This window comes from Abrus precatorius, unplaced genomic scaffold (assembly GCF_003935025.1).
Source record: "Abrus precatorius isolate BTA unplaced genomic scaffold, Abrus_2018 Scaffold2, whole genome shotgun sequence".
Classification (NCBI taxonomy): Eukaryota; Viridiplantae; Streptophyta; class Magnoliopsida; order Fabales; family Fabaceae; genus Abrus; species Abrus precatorius.
The window spans coordinates 19,003,241-19,022,212 of NW_020874362.1; the positions used below are offsets into that span (position 1 = coordinate 19,003,241).

At 29.6% G+C, this 18,972-nt stretch overlaps 1 protein-coding gene across 2 annotated transcripts; it reads right to left on the reverse strand.

Moving 5' to 3' along the window:
- Nucleotides 1–555: 555 nt before the first annotated feature.
- LOC113858474 (nucleobase-ascorbate transporter 11-like) lies at nucleotides 556–7,415 on the reverse strand. 2 transcript variants are annotated; one of them, XM_027491146.1, is made up of 11 exons: nucleotides 6,986–7,415; nucleotides 6,654–6,934; nucleotides 5,815–5,912; nucleotides 5,558–5,728; nucleotides 5,192–5,292; nucleotides 4,051–4,216; nucleotides 3,817–3,867; nucleotides 3,204–3,491; nucleotides 2,235–2,469; nucleotides 1,361–1,641; nucleotides 556–880 (listed from the first exon to the last, which is right to left on the reverse strand). In XM_027491146.1, exons 1-11 carry the CDS (start codon nucleotides 7,369–7,371, stop codon nucleotides 659–661), a joined length of 2,280 nt encoding a protein of 759 aa, XP_027346947.1. In that variant the 5' UTR covers nucleotides 7,372–7,415; the 3' UTR covers nucleotides 556–658. The 2 variants fall into 2 exon arrangements, with proteins under 2 accessions (XP_027346947.1, XP_027346946.1); XM_027491145.1 differs by having other exon boundaries at nucleotides 4,081–4,216; nucleotides 6,654–7,415.
- Nucleotides 7,416–18,972: the final 11,557 nt, after the last annotated feature.

Here is an 18,972-nt window from a genome sequence, read left to right on the forward strand (position 1 = left end):
TGTTTGACACACGAGAAATATGAAAAAAAAAAAAGAATATTTCTTTTTTCCATTTCTTTGGTTGTAAAGAAACTGAAATGAAAAAAAGAGAAAGAGACTATTTTCTTGAATAGATAACTGTATCTTTAAGATAAATATAATTCTATAAAATAATATTAATATTCTTCTTATATTTTCTCAGTATAATTTATTACATAAAATTTAAAATATTAAAATATAATATCATTTGATTAAATAAAATAACTATAATTCTTTTTTACTATTTTTTCCTTTTCTTTTCAATGCATCCAAACAGAGCGTAAAGGTTACAAACACATATTTGGTGGTCTTTTTCACTGTCTATGACTTATTGCAACCAAAATATCAAACCGAAACTACAAAAATTGAACCATTAATTGATTAAAAGAATTATGAATGTACACGTACGACAACTACTTTTATGCTCTGTTTTGAGGTCACAAATTCACCTATGTGAAAGCAGTTGTATAATTCACAAGCATAATCAGTACTAAGCTATTCCCTGTTTGTGTAGATGTAACTATATCCAGTTATATTTATTTTTATTCTTCATGAGCTGCAATATCTTCTAAGCTTCATGGATCAGCAATGAATGTTACCTTAGGCCCATGAATACAAGAAATCAGAGGTAGTCTAGTATTTAGACACCCAAACATTTTGCCCAGCAGAAACACCTAGCAATTTTCCTCGGCAAAGAATATGCTAATGGCAGTGAAGGATCAGTTGCAATGTCTTCAGCTCGGGACCATATATACACCCCTCGTTCTTGTTGACTTCCTGGGACTGTGTTGTCCAGTATGAATGCCACCAACATTGTAACCACCATGTTTAAGGACATAAGACCATTCATAGCAAAATCAAGCTAAAACATTTGGGACAATCAAAGTGATGGGTTAGCTCATCTTCACCATAAAAATTGTACTCAGTTGTAGATTTCTTTTGGATGATGAGCATCTTGTAGGTTAAATTAACCCCTCATTATTTATGAAAAGTTTTCAAAAATTCAACTTAGATTCTTATTGTTTAAGAAATTTTTAAATAATTCGGAGACTTATTAAATAATTGAACAATACAAATGGTCTTTGGATTATTTTAAAGAATTTAATTAAGTTCTTATACTTAATGAAAACTTAGAACTCAATTAAAAATGATTTTTAGAAGTATAGGAACTTATTTAAAAATTTTAAAATAATTCAAGGACTAGCAGAATAATTTAACCGGTTGTACATTAGCTTTACTTAGGAGAAATCAGCAAAGATGTTAAAAGCTTGTGAATTAATCAAACGTGATTGGTGTATTCATATATAGGAGGCAAGGGGTGTTTGCACAGAGAAGTGCTTACTTGTTTAATGCCAGAATGGAATGGTCCACTAGATGCAGCTGCATAAGGTACAAGATAAGGGGGAAGTATCAGAGTGGTTTGAGGTTGGTATTGTTGAAAGTAGGCAGGGATGGATAGACCAAGGAATAATGAAACGCCAACTATTGTCATGTTCCTAAAGCTTCCTGATTGACCATACTGTATGGTGGACAGGCCTAATGCTGCCATAAGAGCCCACATGAAACACAATACAGAAGCAGCCAAGGCCTGTGGAATGGAAGCAAGAAGAGCACCTACTTTTCCTGCAATATAAAAAGGCATCAATTAGTGGCACCTACTGGCATTTTATTTCATGAATTAAACGAGCCAACAGTTTGACATGTGTGCAGAAAATATCTCAACTTCTTTCAGATGAGGTATACATATAAATCTAATATAGTCATATTCTTCTAACTAATTCAAATGCACAAAAATTAACATACTTATATTAACATCCATCTCCGCTAACTAACAGCACAAAGAAGAATGAAACTGAGTGGATTAGGGTAAGCATTTGCAAACTTAAGTTTGAATGAATTTATTTGCTTAAAGGTGAGTTTAAAGTGACATAATTTATGTTTGGAAAGTTTTGTTCAATAGTAATTTTATAGTAAAATTCAGTATAAATTTAACTCAATACAAAAGCCACGGTTTATTCAAATGTGAGTTTGAAAGTAAAAATTTTAGTTGAAAAAAAATTAAAAAACTGAACATCAAAATTTTCTACAGAATAACAATAAAACAAAACAAATGTCATTCTAGAGCATTTTAACGGGAATCCAAACATGCACTCACAATTGTTTAATAATTTTGACATCAGATTATGATTTTATGTCATTAAGTTTTGTTGCTTTACCCATAAGGGAAAACAGAATCATGAAAGCTGCTCCAAGTTCCACCACCCTACGACTTGCCACTTTTGTTGTGTCAATTGTATGAACATTTTCTGTCAAGGTTGTTGATCCAGTACCCGAACCCCAAAGACCAGCCAATGTACTGCACAAACCCTCCAATGCAATTCCTCTGCTCACAACTCCTGGAGTTGGAGGCCTCAAATTGACTCGCAGAGATGCAGTATGATAAGTTCCAACCTGGAAAAGGATCAAATGTTCCATTCACTTAGTTACAACATAAGTTTCTTCTCCAGATCATGTTTGTTCCTTGCTTTCACATGAAAATTCATTTTACGGTTTAAAAAGGTGTTTTGAGACCTTGATGATAACCACCCTTTTACAAATGTGCTTTAACATGCATTTTAGTCTAAGTTCAACGACCAGAAGGTACTGGAGTTTTCCCACAAACTCTTCATAGGTGAGGATTGTAGGATAGTTCTCTCTTTCTTTCATTGTATTTGGTGAGTGCCACTTTAATGAATCCAAGGAAAAATATCTGTAGACTCTTTACTAGTTTTACTTCCTCCTTTTGAATTTCTCTGTCTAAGTGTTATGACTTGAATACATAAGTTCAATTTAATGACTTAAGTTCTGCATTGACCTTTAGTCCATTCTCCCTCGGGGATTTCAATCTTACGTGTCAATAAGCAAGTAAGGAAAATCCAATACATTGAGCAGTAATCCTTTTCCCTATAGCACCTTAATTGAGTCTATAGATGGTTCGTCTCCACAGTCCAATTCTCAATAAAATTACCAATTATTATGTCTTAAATATGTGAGGAGAGCTCAGCCCTCAAAAACCTAGTCATTTAAGTTAGAAAGTCTCATGACATAACTACCACATTGAGCTTCCTATTCCACACAATGTGTGGGATTCATAATACCAAGCATATGATATTTTGCATATTAAAGCATTTAAATAGTGTACTTACTGAATCCACAGTGGCAACCAGCGACACTATGGTCATGATAATGCAAGTCCTAAAATGGAAAATAGGGAAACCCCACTGTAAAGGGTAAGGAATTCTGAGCCACGCAGAAGTTGATAATGCATTGGATATATCAGTCCTGCAATGCTTCATGGTATAAGCATGCCTTCTGCATGCATCAGTCAGAATGTTTGAACTTGGGATTTTGGGATTGCATCCCTTGTAGTTATATGCTCCCCCAGCTGTTAAAAATGACGCATATATCCAAGTCATTGTAACACTCAAGGGAACCTGCAAATATATTAAAAAAAAATTCAACACAATTTGTTAGTATATCTTCATTTAATTAAAGAAAACTTCAGTTATTCAGTTGAAAAATAATAATGAAGTACAAAATTGTATACTTTTTTTCTGTATTCTCTCCTTTCCTCTTAACTTATTTATCTCCTACACTTAATTACATGGAAAATCAGAGATAATCAAGAAATGTCAATCAGGGTGTGCATAACTTTAGTTTTTCTTCAAAATAAATCTGGAGCCTTGCTGAAGAGTCCTGACTATTTCAAGGTACTTCCAAGAACAAAATCAAACGAGGAACTTAATTCAAGGTACTTACAGCATAAATTCGAAACATATGATGTCCAAAGACTGATACTCCTCGAAGATGCTTCAAGTAAGAAATAAAAGAAAAAACAATAAGATTTTCAGGGAACAACTGAAATCATTTAATTGAAGGCCCAAGTCCATGGCTTTTTAACAAGAGACAGCCACACCATCTTTTTGATAAGACAAGAAGCAACTTTACAGCCTTAACAAAGTTTATTCAAATACCGGATTATCCAATATCAATGCTACTTGAAATGTTTGGGATGGGACTCACCAGTGTGAATATTAGAACTAATGCTATCTGTGGAATACTAATTTCCATGCAAGTGCCAGCTTGTGGAAAGCCATAGCTGAAGAATGCTAAACCTATAGCAGCAACAGTTGGAGCCACCACAATTGGGTTGATTATCCTATAACAAATTGTTGTAGAATTGCAACATATTAGATTCTAGTCTTGGAAGCTTTCTTCAGATAAAATGTCAGTAGCTTTTATGTTCACTTCATTCACCAATATAAAATCACATAAAATTAGGAGCATTAGGAGTACATTTTGATTAAATAGCTTAATTAAACACCTATTCAATAAGAGCTTTTTACAAGCTTGACTGTGATACTGAAATAAGCCTTAAAAAAAATTATTTTAATAAGTTTTTCTGTGAAACTTGTTGAAGTCAGTTAGATTGAGCTTATAGAAAACTCTAATCAATTTTATAAGCTCAAATAAACTCTCTAAAGGTTTTCCTAATTGCCCCTTAAAATTGCACGGGCTTATTCCCTTTCAAATTTATTCTTTTCTTGACGTAAACAATGTTGCGTTTTCAAAGAGCCAAGCGAGAGACAATGAATTAAATTACATAAAGTTGAATTACTGGTGCCTTGCCAATCATGTTGCACAAAATATGATTTGTTGGCGATTTTAATGGTTGACTGAGGCCCGACTAACTAACCTAAAATGAAGCTTGAATGTTGCATATGCATTTCATGGGTGTATTATGTAACTAGATTTTTTATGAAGAAAAGCATAGTGCTTTAGTCATGTCACTATCCTAGCCAGGTGAAAAGCATGCAGCAGAAGCTAAAGATATGTATATTTTAGTCTAAACTGTACAGCAATCGTATATATTCCATGATACAAAAGATCAAAAGAAACGCTTTGAAGTTTATATTCATATGATTCAACAAGAAATACTGAAAACAGGAGATTAGGCATTTGTTTATCTAATGAGTCAATGATGACATGCGCATTTATATTACTTATTTAACAAGGTAGCAAATTAGCAAAATTCTTGTAATTGAAAATGAAAATATGAAAGACATTTCTTTCCCACCAGAAATTTATCAAGCTGTGGTGAATGCAGGAATGACAAAATGCATCTTCTTGTTACCTGAGAAGAAGAGATATTAAACCACTAAATCCCAGTATACATTGGAATATTGAACCAACAATTATAGCCCCTTGGATTTCCCTCATTATGTGCTTAAATTTCTGCAGTTATAAGCAATCATTAATATGGAAACTAGGAATAGTAACCAAGCCAAAGAAGAAAAATCAAAATTAAATGTGACTTGTGAGAACAACAATGCCCTTCACTGGGTTGACACAAAACAGAAATCTTATAGATGCATCAAATCAATAAGAATTGAAAAGAAAAGAAAATAATGTGATTATTTAAATTACTTTATGTAATTGTACAAGGCTGAAGGTGCTTAAGGACAATGAATTAACATTTTCTGTCTGTCAGTGAACTTACATGTTGTGTAAGATTTCGAAATTCTTCAGAATTTATGATAACTAAAGCCGGTGCCAAATACACAAATGAGCTCCCTTGAACTAAAGGTAGTCGGGTACCGAAGTAGGAATGCAGTATTGTTGTGATGCCAGAAAGAAACAGCATTGTAGAAATTACATTAGCAGTATCGTTCTGTCATCCAATGTGAAAGTGAATACATAATGAATATGTAAGGCTATGAAATTTTCTTATGGCCGTTACGTAAAGGCTTATCTTACATCTGTTCCTCCCATGGCTGGTACCATGATTAATGGTATTAATACTAGCGAGCCAATCAATGATAGGTAGTGCTGCAGGCCGTAATAGATAAGAGGTACTGCAGTCAAAGATAGATAAGTCAAAAAGAAGTAATAACAGCTTTTAGCAAGTCACAGAAGCAGGATTTAGCTAATTAACCTTGCTACTTATGAGACATTATAATAGTAATAGTGACAGTAATTTGTTAATAAAAATGGGAAGAGGGATTCACACAGTCCTTCATTAAATACAATTTGATAAATGGCCAGAGGTGTGTTCTCTCTATCTTCTTCTCTAATTACCACCCTCCTTGACTTTGACTGCTACGTTGAGCAGCATTCAAACCAGTTCAATGGCAACCATGCTCAAATCCAAATAGCAGCTGGTATAGATCATCTTCAGACTAATTATCAAAATAAAGTGAAACATATTACTAAATTCAAATAAAATGATTATTGGATTTAGGCATACTCCTCATGTGTGGACTTAAACATGAGGACCAATCTCCCGGTTATAATTGAAAATAGTTTTGGCCTTTTGATTTGTTAACACCTAACGAACAGAAGCTATCTGACTACATTACTACATACCAAAAAGCTATTTTTGCGGGAAAAGTAATAATATGCAATTCAAACAACATGTGATGCGATTAATAAAACGGATTATAATAGACTATATTGCCATATGGTCCAGGGATAATAAGGGATTAAAGTTAAGATATTAATTTTTCCACACATGTTAAAGATACACCAAGCAGAACCATCCACAATTATAACATTGTAAAAATTTCTGAGAAACAAAAAATTGAATTTAAACTAACCAAGACCCGGATTTTCAGTGAGCCCGTACTTCAATCCAGAGGGTCCTTGCCACCCTCTATCAGCAGGTTCCTCCTCATCTGGATACAGATTCACCTTAACAACTCCTTCACCTGTGTCTTCCTCCTCCTTCTGCTCTGGCAGAGGAGCAACTGAAGAAACTCCATGGCTATTACTATCCCGAGTCATATTCACTGCTACTCCATTAACATCGCCATTCCCTCTTAACCCAACTTTCTTGTCACCATTACCGGCCAAAGCCAAAGCAGGCTCATCCTCATTTCTACTCTTGTGGTTTTGATTCCCCACTGCTCCATTCCACACATCCTTTGACCTCAAAACTCTTTCATTCTCACTCCTTATGGCTCCATTCTTGGACAAAAAAACTGGTTCAATCTCATTGTCCCTGTTGGGCCTGGCCAGGCCCAGGACCGGATCAATCTCTATCGTGGGTGAGGATCCTCCTTCTCTCTGATCATCAATAACACTCTTCTCTGCATGAAACTCAACACTATCAAACTTCTCACTAGCACTAGTCCCAGCTTCCCCAGAGTAATCAGACACAAACCCAGTTCTCTTTGCCCACGATCTCAACTCTTTAGGATTGTGCTCACTTCTTGGCACAAATGGCTCAACTTTGGCAGCACTAGGATCATGCCTCTTACCCCTATCTATGAATTCTGAGCTCGACCCAGTTTCCATTGAAGCGTTTTCTTTCATTCTTTTTCTTTCTTTCTTTCAGAAACGGGTACTAAATGACAATCCAGACAAGTTCCGTCCAATATAGTACAGAGAAGGAACCAGAGGCTTCACATGACAGCAAGGAACCTAACTCCAGAAAATGAGAGAGTAGAAGCAAAGGTACAGTGAGGTGGAAAAACGGTGAACAAAAACGAGCTTTGGTTTAGCGATTAACGGTGAGTGTTGAAGGAGGGAAAGTGAACTCTCTGACTCCAAGACATATCTTATCTTCACTTCAACTCATTGTTGCTCGCAGGTTGCTATCAAAGGAAAGCGTGAATGTGAGTGTGCTACCTTAATTACCCAAACGTCTCTCTGATATGGTCTCTTGATGTTGACAAAGGAACTATAGCTAAGTTTGCAGCTGAATTTTCAAATTGAGAGGGTACCACCTCCTGCAAGTTGAATCTTCAATTCTATATTAATTTTGACCTCTTTTTTTTTTTCAATTTTTTACTTTTCTTTAAGGAATAATAAAGAAATGATCTTCAATTATCACTGCTGTGTGATGGAAACCGGTGTTACAGCTACGAGTGAATCATTTTGCTTCAAATTGAAGTTTCTAATTCTTATTCTCTGCGATATTTATTTCAGGAAGACTCACGGAATTAAGTGGAGTAGCTTAATTGCTTTGTTACATGATTACAATGATGATTATATGGTGGAAAACTGATAACTTAGTAGGTCCCAATCCAATGGCGTTGTTGGCTAAAGAGCGTGGAACAATGGATTATTATCTTTTAGTTATGGATTTGAATGATTTAACTACCTTATTCCGAGAGGGTTGCTTCGACATTAATAACTACATTTGGACTTCGGAGAGTTAGGAGACAAAATTGTCTCTGTAAACAGCTCATCCAGCCTAAAACAAAAATATATTTGTGTGTGCTTATTTGACAATTAATTTCAGCATCACCTAACTGCATGTGAAATTTTAGCTTTCGTTATATCTTATAGTATATTTTAAGAAGAAAAAGTGTAGTGTAAGAGTATTTATAATATTATTTTTCAAATTTTAAATCTCTAATTTATATATTAAAAATTGATATTAAAAGTCCTTATAAATTACTATTTATCATCTAGCTAAAGACTCATTTGAAGTGAGTCTTAAAGAGTAAAAATTTGAAAAACTAATTTTGTTAATATTAATATAAAACTAATTTTGATCAAAGAATAGAAGAAAGAAAGAATATATATAATAAGCCATTTGAATTTGTCCTTTATTTATTTTTTTCTATTTTTTTTCTACAGATCTATGGGATTCCCACTCCTCTTATGATATTCTCTATCCTTCACTAGTCACCATTAAGTAGGAAGTTGATAATCAACAAGGTGTGTGCCATTTCTCTCTTCTTCAATCAATCATCAAGTGGAATGAGTAATCTGGATTGTTGGATTGTTGGGTTTGTTAGTCTAAGAAAAAATGTGACATATTTGACATTTGTGTGGATGAGAATTCAAAATATCATGCTAAAATTCATAATTGATGTTTATCATGACCCAGTTTAAGGACATGAATGAAGCACAGGTTTCAACAAACATTAACCTGTCAAGCTGAAAATATGATTATACTAAAAGCATCCTTAAAAATTAATCATCACCAAATTTAACATATATCATGTTTCACAACATATATCCAAATAGCCATAAACATCATCCATATTTTATTGTAAAAGAAGCAAATATTCAAAAATAATATATCAAGGTTATAAAATAGAAAACATGTCAACAATATCTCCACATTTTGATTTTTTTACTTGTATCATTTGATATTCTTTGAGTCAATTGATTTTGCACGAGAACAAGTAAAAGTTCATGTTTTGAGTTTTGAAAAATTCTAAGTTGTAGTAGATTTAGACTTCCTTTTAAGGGGATTACTCGTAAAAGTATGTTATTACGTGTAAATATTAGTAGTCATTACTTATAATTTCTGGAAGATGCATTGTATTAATAGTAAAAAGTAAAAAGTAAGAGAAAACTATAGATTGAGAAGTTTTCAAACTATGAAAATTAATTGTTAGAATGTTGACCTTAAGGTAAAAAGAAGAGCTCTATATACACCACACATTAAAACATTTACCTCTTAGCATTTGAACATTAACCTGGCTGAAATTTATTTCAGAATAGCATGTATTCAAATGTTCAAAGTTCTAAAGTCTAAACATTTGCAAATTCCTTTTCCCTATTATGTGCATGTTCAAACACTCATAACTTAGTGTATGAATACTACCTCTAGAACATTAAATTATTTTCTTTAGTACTTGTGCATTTGTACGCTCAGAAGTTGGTGTTACAAATACTTAGAAGTTTTAAAACCTATAAAATCATTTTTTTAACAGAAGAAATAATTGTTTTGTCATTTTATCAATTTCTTTACAAATTATTCTTGAAATTTCCTCTCATCTAAGATTTAAGGTTTGTGAAAACAAACACTTTGAAACACCAATTCTTCCTCATGGCTTTAATCCTAATTATTATTATTTTTTACTGTATTTTATAAATTTTACACTGAGGTATTAAATTTGGTGACTAGGGCATGAGGAATTTCGATTTGAACTCATTGTAATTATTGCTTTTAGTCTCAATTCAACTTTCTTTTCTTTGTTAGCATTGCTTGTCATTGCTCTTAATGCTTTTACGAGCTTATCACTTATAAGATACTTGTAGATCTCTTCTTACGGTTGAAAATTTGAATTGGAGGATGGAATTGAGGCAGAGTGACATAATTGATGGCAAACTATAAATAAAGGTTGATAATTGTGAGACTTGAAGAATTCACAAACATAATGCTTATCGAGGTTAGAGATTTCTATGGGATTAAGATCTATTAAAGAAAAGGGGTTGATTAATATTTATTAAAGAATTGAGTGGCAACTACTTTAATGAGTTCAACCTTCAACATAATTATAGCTTAATTTAGATAATTCAGTCGAATTCTTTAATACCATAACAAGTTCAAATTTTATTTATAGTTGTTGATTGGTTCGAATATCTGCCCAACATATATTTAGAGCTGAAATAAATTTTAAAACAAAACCTTTGTAAACTGATTAACATAATTTATTAAATTTACATTATTGTTTAAATTTACCCACTAACCTTTGGATATACAAAATTGCTTATTATATTTTCATAATACATAATTAACATTTACAATTATCAATATTTTGATGACTTTTATCTATTTTAAGGTTAAATTATGATACTAATAATAGAAGATATATATATTTTTTTAATATTATATGATAAAAATAATAATAAAATAAAGCAATTACTAATTAGGAAATACATAATAAGATGGGACCTATTATTTGTGTATCACAATTATTTTAAAGAGATGTTTATCTCAACATATTTTACTTCTTGTTGGGGAGAAATGAAAAAATATCTCAAGTTATAATATTGTTTGCCTGAAAAAAAGGTATGTGACTGAGGTGTATTTGAGTTGTCTTACTGAAAAAACATGAGGTAAGGTTCATTATTTCTTTTCATAAAGTTATGCCTTTTGTGTTGCCTAAGTATGCATTTTGATTAAAAACTTGGTATGATATGACCATAAGGTTCTACTTTTCAACGAGTTTGTATGAAATAAGAAAGAAAAAAAAAAAAAACTAATTTTCAGTTGAAAAGATAATTTTTCAACAAATTTTTATAAGAATGGTCAAAGAAACATGACTTTCAGCTGAAAAGGTAAATTTCGAGAATATTTGACAAGTTTTATAATACAAGACTCAAAAGTGACAAAATTGATTGAAAAAAGGTGTTTTGACATATTTTTCTAAAAATTTATCGAAGGTTAATAATTTACTTCAAAGAAAATTGAAGTATTTCAAGTACAAAAAAAATAAAATAAAGGTAATTCAGAAGATGTCAGATTTATATCAAAAAATTCAAATGTATTTGAAGTGACAATGGTTATTATCAACCAAAGATCAAAACACGTTACAAAGATCATGAATGACATGCAAAAACAGTTTAAAAAAATGTGTTTTAAGCAATTGTAATTTAAATTTATAGTTTTTAGGAAATTAGATTATGTAGTGATTATAAATAGCATTTCATCTCAGTTTAGGATTACAACTTTCACACAACTACTCACACTCACTAAAATTTTTGAAGTATCAAAATTCTATGCACTAGTTAAACTCAATCAACAAGAGATCAATGGTTCCAATGTTGATTGTCTATGGAAGTTGTACATTTACGTTTGTAATTTTACAATTTATTTTTGTAATAAGTTTGTTTCAAGTCTAATTGCTTGCTTAATCCTTATTTTTCTTTTACAATTCTCTTTTTACTCTATTGTTTTTGTTTTTACTTTTGTTACCACGTTATTAAACAATTACATTAAGATCATAATTTAAAAAAATCCAAAAAAAAATATAAAATTCAATTTTATATTTTTCTTAAATTTATTTATTTACTTACTAAAATTTGGAGTGAACATTTTTTCATAAAAAAATAATAATACGTGACATAGTAGAATTATATATATTCACGTACTAAACTAAAAAATATTATTAAAATTACAGGTCATTAAATTAACTATATCATAATTTCTTAAGTATCACTTCACTTAGTTTAATTTCAGTTTACAATAAGCAGCTAAAACTTCTTTAAAAAATTATTTAATTAATTTGTTTATTCTACAACATTTTCAAAGGCGATTTCGAAGTCAACAACCACATAATTAAGGGTTGACGCCCTAATTAATTGGCGTAAATTTTACGAATAAAATAAAATATTAAATCATATAATAATAAGTTAAGTATGATAAGATATCATTTTTCAAATGCCATAAACTTATCATTACGTTTTCCTCCTTACCAAGTTTCTAAACTGCAATGACATTTTTCAAAAAGTGAAACCAAATGCTAAAAATCTACATGTAATCATTTCTCAAGAGGGAAATAAAAAACTTAGAAGAACAATTTGAAGGTATAAATTAAAAACCATAATTATCATACACTGTTTTGTGTGTGAAAATAGTTGACATGTTCATGTATGCACAATATAGATAAAAGTTTAATAATTGGATTGGACTTCACGGCCAGATATATATAGATTCACCATGCATGGGCTAGCTTACTTAATTGGTCCCAATGAAAAAGAAGAATCTCACATTCCCCAAACCATTATACGTATGTAGTAACAATCGCGTAACAATAATTAGGTATATTTAAAATGAAAATGGGTCAGATTTAAGTGTTACTGGGTTTAAGCTTATGCTAATAATAATAATAATAAAAAAGATTCGTTTCCAAATTTACATTTGGATAAATAATAAATTTAGAACTTATGGAAGTACTTATGTACCGATAAATGATGTTCGGATCCATACACTTGTATTTTAGTTAAATGAGTGTTTTTTTAATGTGCATTATTCTTAAATATTATCAATAAATGATAAGAATACTATATCAATAATTGATTATAAAATTTATAAAATATATTTATTATTTAATATTCATTGATTTAAATAATAACATAATTTATATAAAAAAAATATTTGCATGAAACATTTTTAAATTAATTTCTCATTCTTATATTAAAAATTATACAAAACAAAAGTGTAAATATATTGAATTCATATTAATTTTGTATTCTACTATTATATAAACTAAAAGCTATCTAAGAATAAATTTATATTTTCTTAAATTAAGTTTATTTTAATTTATAATTAGATTTAATATGTTTAATATTTAATATTTATTAAATATTTTTATTTTTATTTAATGAGTTTTGTCACTTAAATAAAAAACTATATATTAGTAAAAAAACTTAGTTTATATTTTTATCAATTATCATGTTTAACTAATAGAAAAATAGGCTTAATTATGTTTTTGGTCCCTATAAAGTTAGTACATTTTGCAATAAGTCTATAATTTGTTTTTATTAAGATTTAGTTCTTAAATATTAAAAAGTTAGTATTTAGTTCCTGTCATCAACTCCCTTCCATTAAATATTGAGTTGGCTGACAGAAGTCAACTTATTCACTCTCAGAAAGAGTGTGTACATATATGTGAATGTAAATGTCGTTCATCACCTTATATTTTTCATAAATTTCTTAATTGTTTTTGAACTCTATACCCCTAGTGTATCTCTATAATTATTTACACTAATTTTTTTTATCACTTTATACTCATCATACACTTCCTTTCATCTCATTCTCATTATTCAGCTAAATGAGATCTTGCTTAATAAAGCACTTTCAGACTAAGTCCATGTTACATATATATTATGAAATATGATACAATCATCCAAAACCAACCAAACATATATCAATAACATTTCACAACAATTAAATATTATTTAATCATACATTTATTAGCAAGAAACACACAATTGTACTTCCATGAGTACAAAATATACACTTTGTTATAATGACGAAATAAAGTTTTTCTTATCATTAAATAAAGATTTAGGAAGAAGATTTGTGGAGAATATCGTTCAAAGAACTAAATTCTTCCTAGACATCATAAAAAAAATCACTTTTGAGAAAATAGAAAACGAAAAGAAAAGAATGGAGTCAATTAGATTAAACGTCTAAGTTTGAATTCAAGGAATGATTAGATTTAAAAGAGGTTTCTCTCAGGTAAGCAAGTGAAAGTTGAAAGAGAAATGATAACTTGGATTGTAATACAAGTTTTCTGTGTTGAAATCTCTTAAATAAACCCCAAAATTGCGCTCTCACTTTAACGAGCTAACTCTCGCATGAGCGAAGAACCATCTCATCTGAGTGAAAACATCAAACAATAGTTTTTTAGGCTTTTTCTGATATTTTCATCTGCACGAGGGTCATTCTCGCTTGAGCGAGTAGGGGTCTAGAGAGCTCCTCACTTTATTGCGATTCTTCACCTGAGCGAGCCTAATTTGACTTGGGCAAAAAGACAGTTGGAGAAACTTTATCCTCTCGCTTCAGCAAGATTGCTCTAGAATCACCTAGTTCAAAACGCTCCTTTTCGCTTGAAAACTTTTTTGGAGAAAGGAAGGGGTTGGAGAAAGAAAAAGGAAACATTTTTTTGCAAATATGTAAAATATGCTTAAGAACTTTTTTGCAAATATTTATTTTAAATAATAAAATATTATAAAATAAATGATGTAACACGCCATGTGGCAATACTGAGGTGACTTATTGTTTGCGAGCTTATAACTTAATAGAAGGGAATTGACGGTAGAAGTTAAATCCCAACTTTTTAATATTTTAAGTACTAAATCCTAACAAAAAATAAATAAAAATTATAGGAACTTATCCCAAAATGAGCTAACTTTATATGGATCAAAAATATAATTAAACCTAGAAAGGTATCTTATGTAAATTTTAACAATAAATAATAATAAAAAATTTTATACAAATCTTATAAAATAAACATATTTATATTAAAATTTAAATTTTTTTAGAATTTATTATATCAATAAACATATTTTATACAAATCTTATAAAATAACTTTTTATATATGTGATATGAATATCTACTTTTCGTGAAATAGATATTTATATTCTAATGTAGAAATGAAGATATTTATATTAAAATTTAAAACTTTTTATTTTACACAAATAATTAAAAAAAGAATTATAATTTGAGAAATATAATATAAATAATAAATTATAAAAATTTCTCAAAATATAAAAACTGTTCATTCATGAAATAAAATAAAATATTAGTATTTCATCAATGTATGTGTTAAATTTTTCACTAACTTAAGACTATCTAATTATAGTGTTGAAGAATTCATTTAAACCATTTTAATATGCTAAATTGGTATAAAAATAAAAGAGTTGAATAAATTTACAATTGAAAATCATATTTTTTTATGCGTTTAAATTTATGATCTTTGTTCCTATTTTTACTTTATATTAAATAAACTAAACTACAAATATACTGATCAGCATAATAATGTGCACACACTTTTACTAACTATATTATAAAATGTAAGAGTAAAAATAATTACATTTAATTATGCATAATAATGAAAATTAATAATAAAGTAGAATTTTTTACTAAATAAAATTTAATGGTATATATTTATCAATGACATTCTCGTAATAATTGATTTTCACTTGACTTGCTATACTTATCATCAATAATTTATTATCCAACATATACTCCAACTTCATGATTTATAAAGTTTTCATCTTTTTTCTTTTTTTGCTGTTGCAAAAATTGATAAACTTAACACAATAAATATAAAAATTTAACATATGGTCAAAACAATTTAGGATAGTATAATGCTGAAAAATAAATATGTGCATAAAACTATTTTATAGAAAATAATTCTACCAAACCTTTCCTTTGCTATTTTATAGTATGATGAACATAAAACTGAAAGCATTGATATTATATACATATTTATATAATAAAGTTTATATAATTTCATCTCAAATAATGAGAAAAATGTGAACAAGTCAATTAATATGTAATGAAACCAAATTCAAAGCAGTATGAAATGCGAAGGATAGCAGTGAAAATGTATCAGATTTTTTACATCATGATTGTGTTCAACTTCATTATTTATGTTCTTATTTCTTTTTTTAATAATTTATTTTTCTTCTTCTATATCAACTCTTTTCCCTCAAATGCAAATGAACAATTGTTTTATTTCTTCTCATATCTAGTTCAAAATTTTTCTAATTTTTTTCCTACTCAAGCTTCTTAAATATGCAATTTTTTTAAAACATAATCACAAAAGAAAGGATGAACACATTACATACATCATGCTTAAAATTACAAAGTTTGAAAACATGACTATAGAAAGCTTATTTACTAACAATGAGATCAAAATAATTTACATTGTAATTTAATAAATAATTGTTTATGGTAAAAAATGACAGTTTGTAAATAAATAATTTAAGAGTAATCTGGGGACTGGATTTAGGTTTTCTTGAATTCTTTTAAGTGTGTTGTTTAAACGTAATGCTCAAATTGGTGGCGTAGAAAGAGTATTAAATAAGAATAGTAAATAGTAAATACATAGAACTGAATTAAACGTAGAGGTTTTTGCATAAATGTGGTAAACAAGAACCAAATTGCAGGAACAGAAAGAAGCAAAATGAACTGAAACAAAAATGCAGAAATGTAACGTACGACTCCAAGCAACAATGAATAACCACTGTGAACCTCCTGGTACCTGGTGTCTAGCGCGATGTAGGGTTTCAACGTGCGGAGAATTTTAGGCGCAGTGTCTAGGTGCAAAAAGTCATCCCCTGTAAAATGCAATTTTGGAGTATTATAGGCATAAGGATCATTATCATTCTCCTTCTTTTGCAGGCACTTTCTTAGTAACTGTCTTCTATACGTGCTTGTCTTCAATTGTTGCTGCCATTATCCACGATTGCTTATGATCGTGCTGTCAGTTGGGGCTTCTTCCATAACTGCTATCACCCTCGATCTTCCTTTATGTTGTTGAACCTTCGTCTAGTGGTAATTGCTGGTAACAGCTTCTGAGCCTCGTAAGTTTTATCATGATTCTTTTGGACTTAGGATCTTTTCTTTTTTGTTTTCTATTTTTTGAGTCATTCAGAGAGAAATCCAAGAGGCTCATTTTATGTACTTAGAATAATTTCTCCTTTGATTTTTATTTTTCGACTAATACTGAGGAAACTGCAAGCTCTTTTTGGGTTCGTGGCCTTAGACTATTTTATCTGCTCATTCCTATTTTTTGAGCAATTGTGTAGAGAATCTGGAGCTCAACCAGGTTTGTAGTCTTAGAATATCTTTTGACCCCTTCCTGTATTTCAAGCGATTCTGTTGTTAGGGACTTTAAAACCTTAAAAACTCTTTGAAAGACTTTCAGTCTTGTGGACTTAGAATAATCTTCTTGTTATTCTAATTTTTTGACCAGTTTTGGCTATTCTCAGTCCATGGACTAAAAAATCCTCAGAAACTTCTCGAAAAGGCCTTCAGTTTTGTGGATTAGGATAATTTCATGTCAATTCTATTCTTTGAGCAACTTTGGGTGTCAGAGACTTGAAAACTCTTTAAAACTTCTCGAAAAGCCTATAGACTTAGAATATTTTTCTATTAGTCTTAATTTCGAGCAATTTTGAGTTTCTTTATATTCTTTCAGCATGTGAAGGCTCTTCTCTAGATCCTCAAAAACTCTTCAAAAAGTAAATCCTTCAACAAGATTTTGTAACTTAAAAAAATTTTCTTACTCCAAACAATAATATATCGTTGAAAATTGATATTAGAATTAAGAATAGTTTTTTCTTTGATAAAAAAATTAAAAGTTGAGAGAATTCACAAGTGACGACTAAAATTTATATTTATTATTTTGATCCTTAAAATGAATAATTAAATATAACAAATTGTCTTGAATGCAAAACTAAATCCTATTCAATTTTTTGATGGCCAGTTTCCATCAGGTGTACTATTATATTTGTTGAAAAACGTGATAGCATAATTAAAGTTAAATAGGACTATAGATTTTAAAAGAGCACAAAATGTAGCAATAAATCAAAACAAAAATTACCCATACTAATTTCAAACACCCTTTTTTCTAATTCTTGCCACAAAATGAAATCAGTGTGTTGTGAATGCTAAAACAATGAAAATAATATTTTAATAAATATTAAAAAAATAGATACAAAACAACAAATTTTGAATAATATAATAATTACCTTGATACATAAACTTCAAACTAAACTTTTACTTAAAAAAATAGTTATTATCCAAAAATTATGCATTTTAGTAAAAGTTTAGGGAATTCAACTTCAAACTCAAGCACTCAACATGAAAACAGTTGAAGTCATTAGTCAAATTCAAACAAAAAAATAGTAAAAAATAATTTTGAAAAAAAAATAAATTTATGAATAATTTCTAAAAAAAAAAACTATTTAAACATATAATTGCTAAGAAAATTAGCATACCTCATTTCTAATAAGAGGGTTGCCAATGTTAACATTTATTTTTCAAACTCCATAGCAACTTTTATTTTTCAATTAAGAATTTTTTATGTCATGTTTATATTTTGATAAAAAAAAATACTTATTCATTTTTTCTCAACATTTGTCACACAAAACCTCAATGAATCAGTAAAGACTAACAAGATAACCTAAAATAACATATTAGCCTTTCTTCATTTTTACTAAATATATCAGAGACAAATTTTATAAGAAAAGTAACAAGAACAATTGATTAATAAAATGTTCAATAATAACCATCTTTAGCCATTAAGATGCACAAAGTCACTACAACACTTTAAGATAGCAAAGGAAAGCTTGTGTAAGGAAAATAACAAAGAAAATGTCATGCAAGGGTAAAAGAAGCATTTTGTTTTGTAACCTAGTAGTCAAAGCAAATTTCACAGTACAAAGTTGAATAATGTCAAAAATGATGTCGCACTAATGGAGGGAATGACTCCTGCAAGTGTTTGCACTTTAGAGATTAAAATGCTTAAATCCTAACCATCTATAAGAATGAAGGGTAAACTGCACTAACAAAAAAACCTTTGTAGTTGACTTAAAACAACTATTTATAAGCAAGTGTATCCATTAAAAAGTAATAAAGGAGTTCTCAAATCAAGTTTTTAAAATATTGTCCCACATAGATTATTTTCAATTACTAAGAATATTATGAT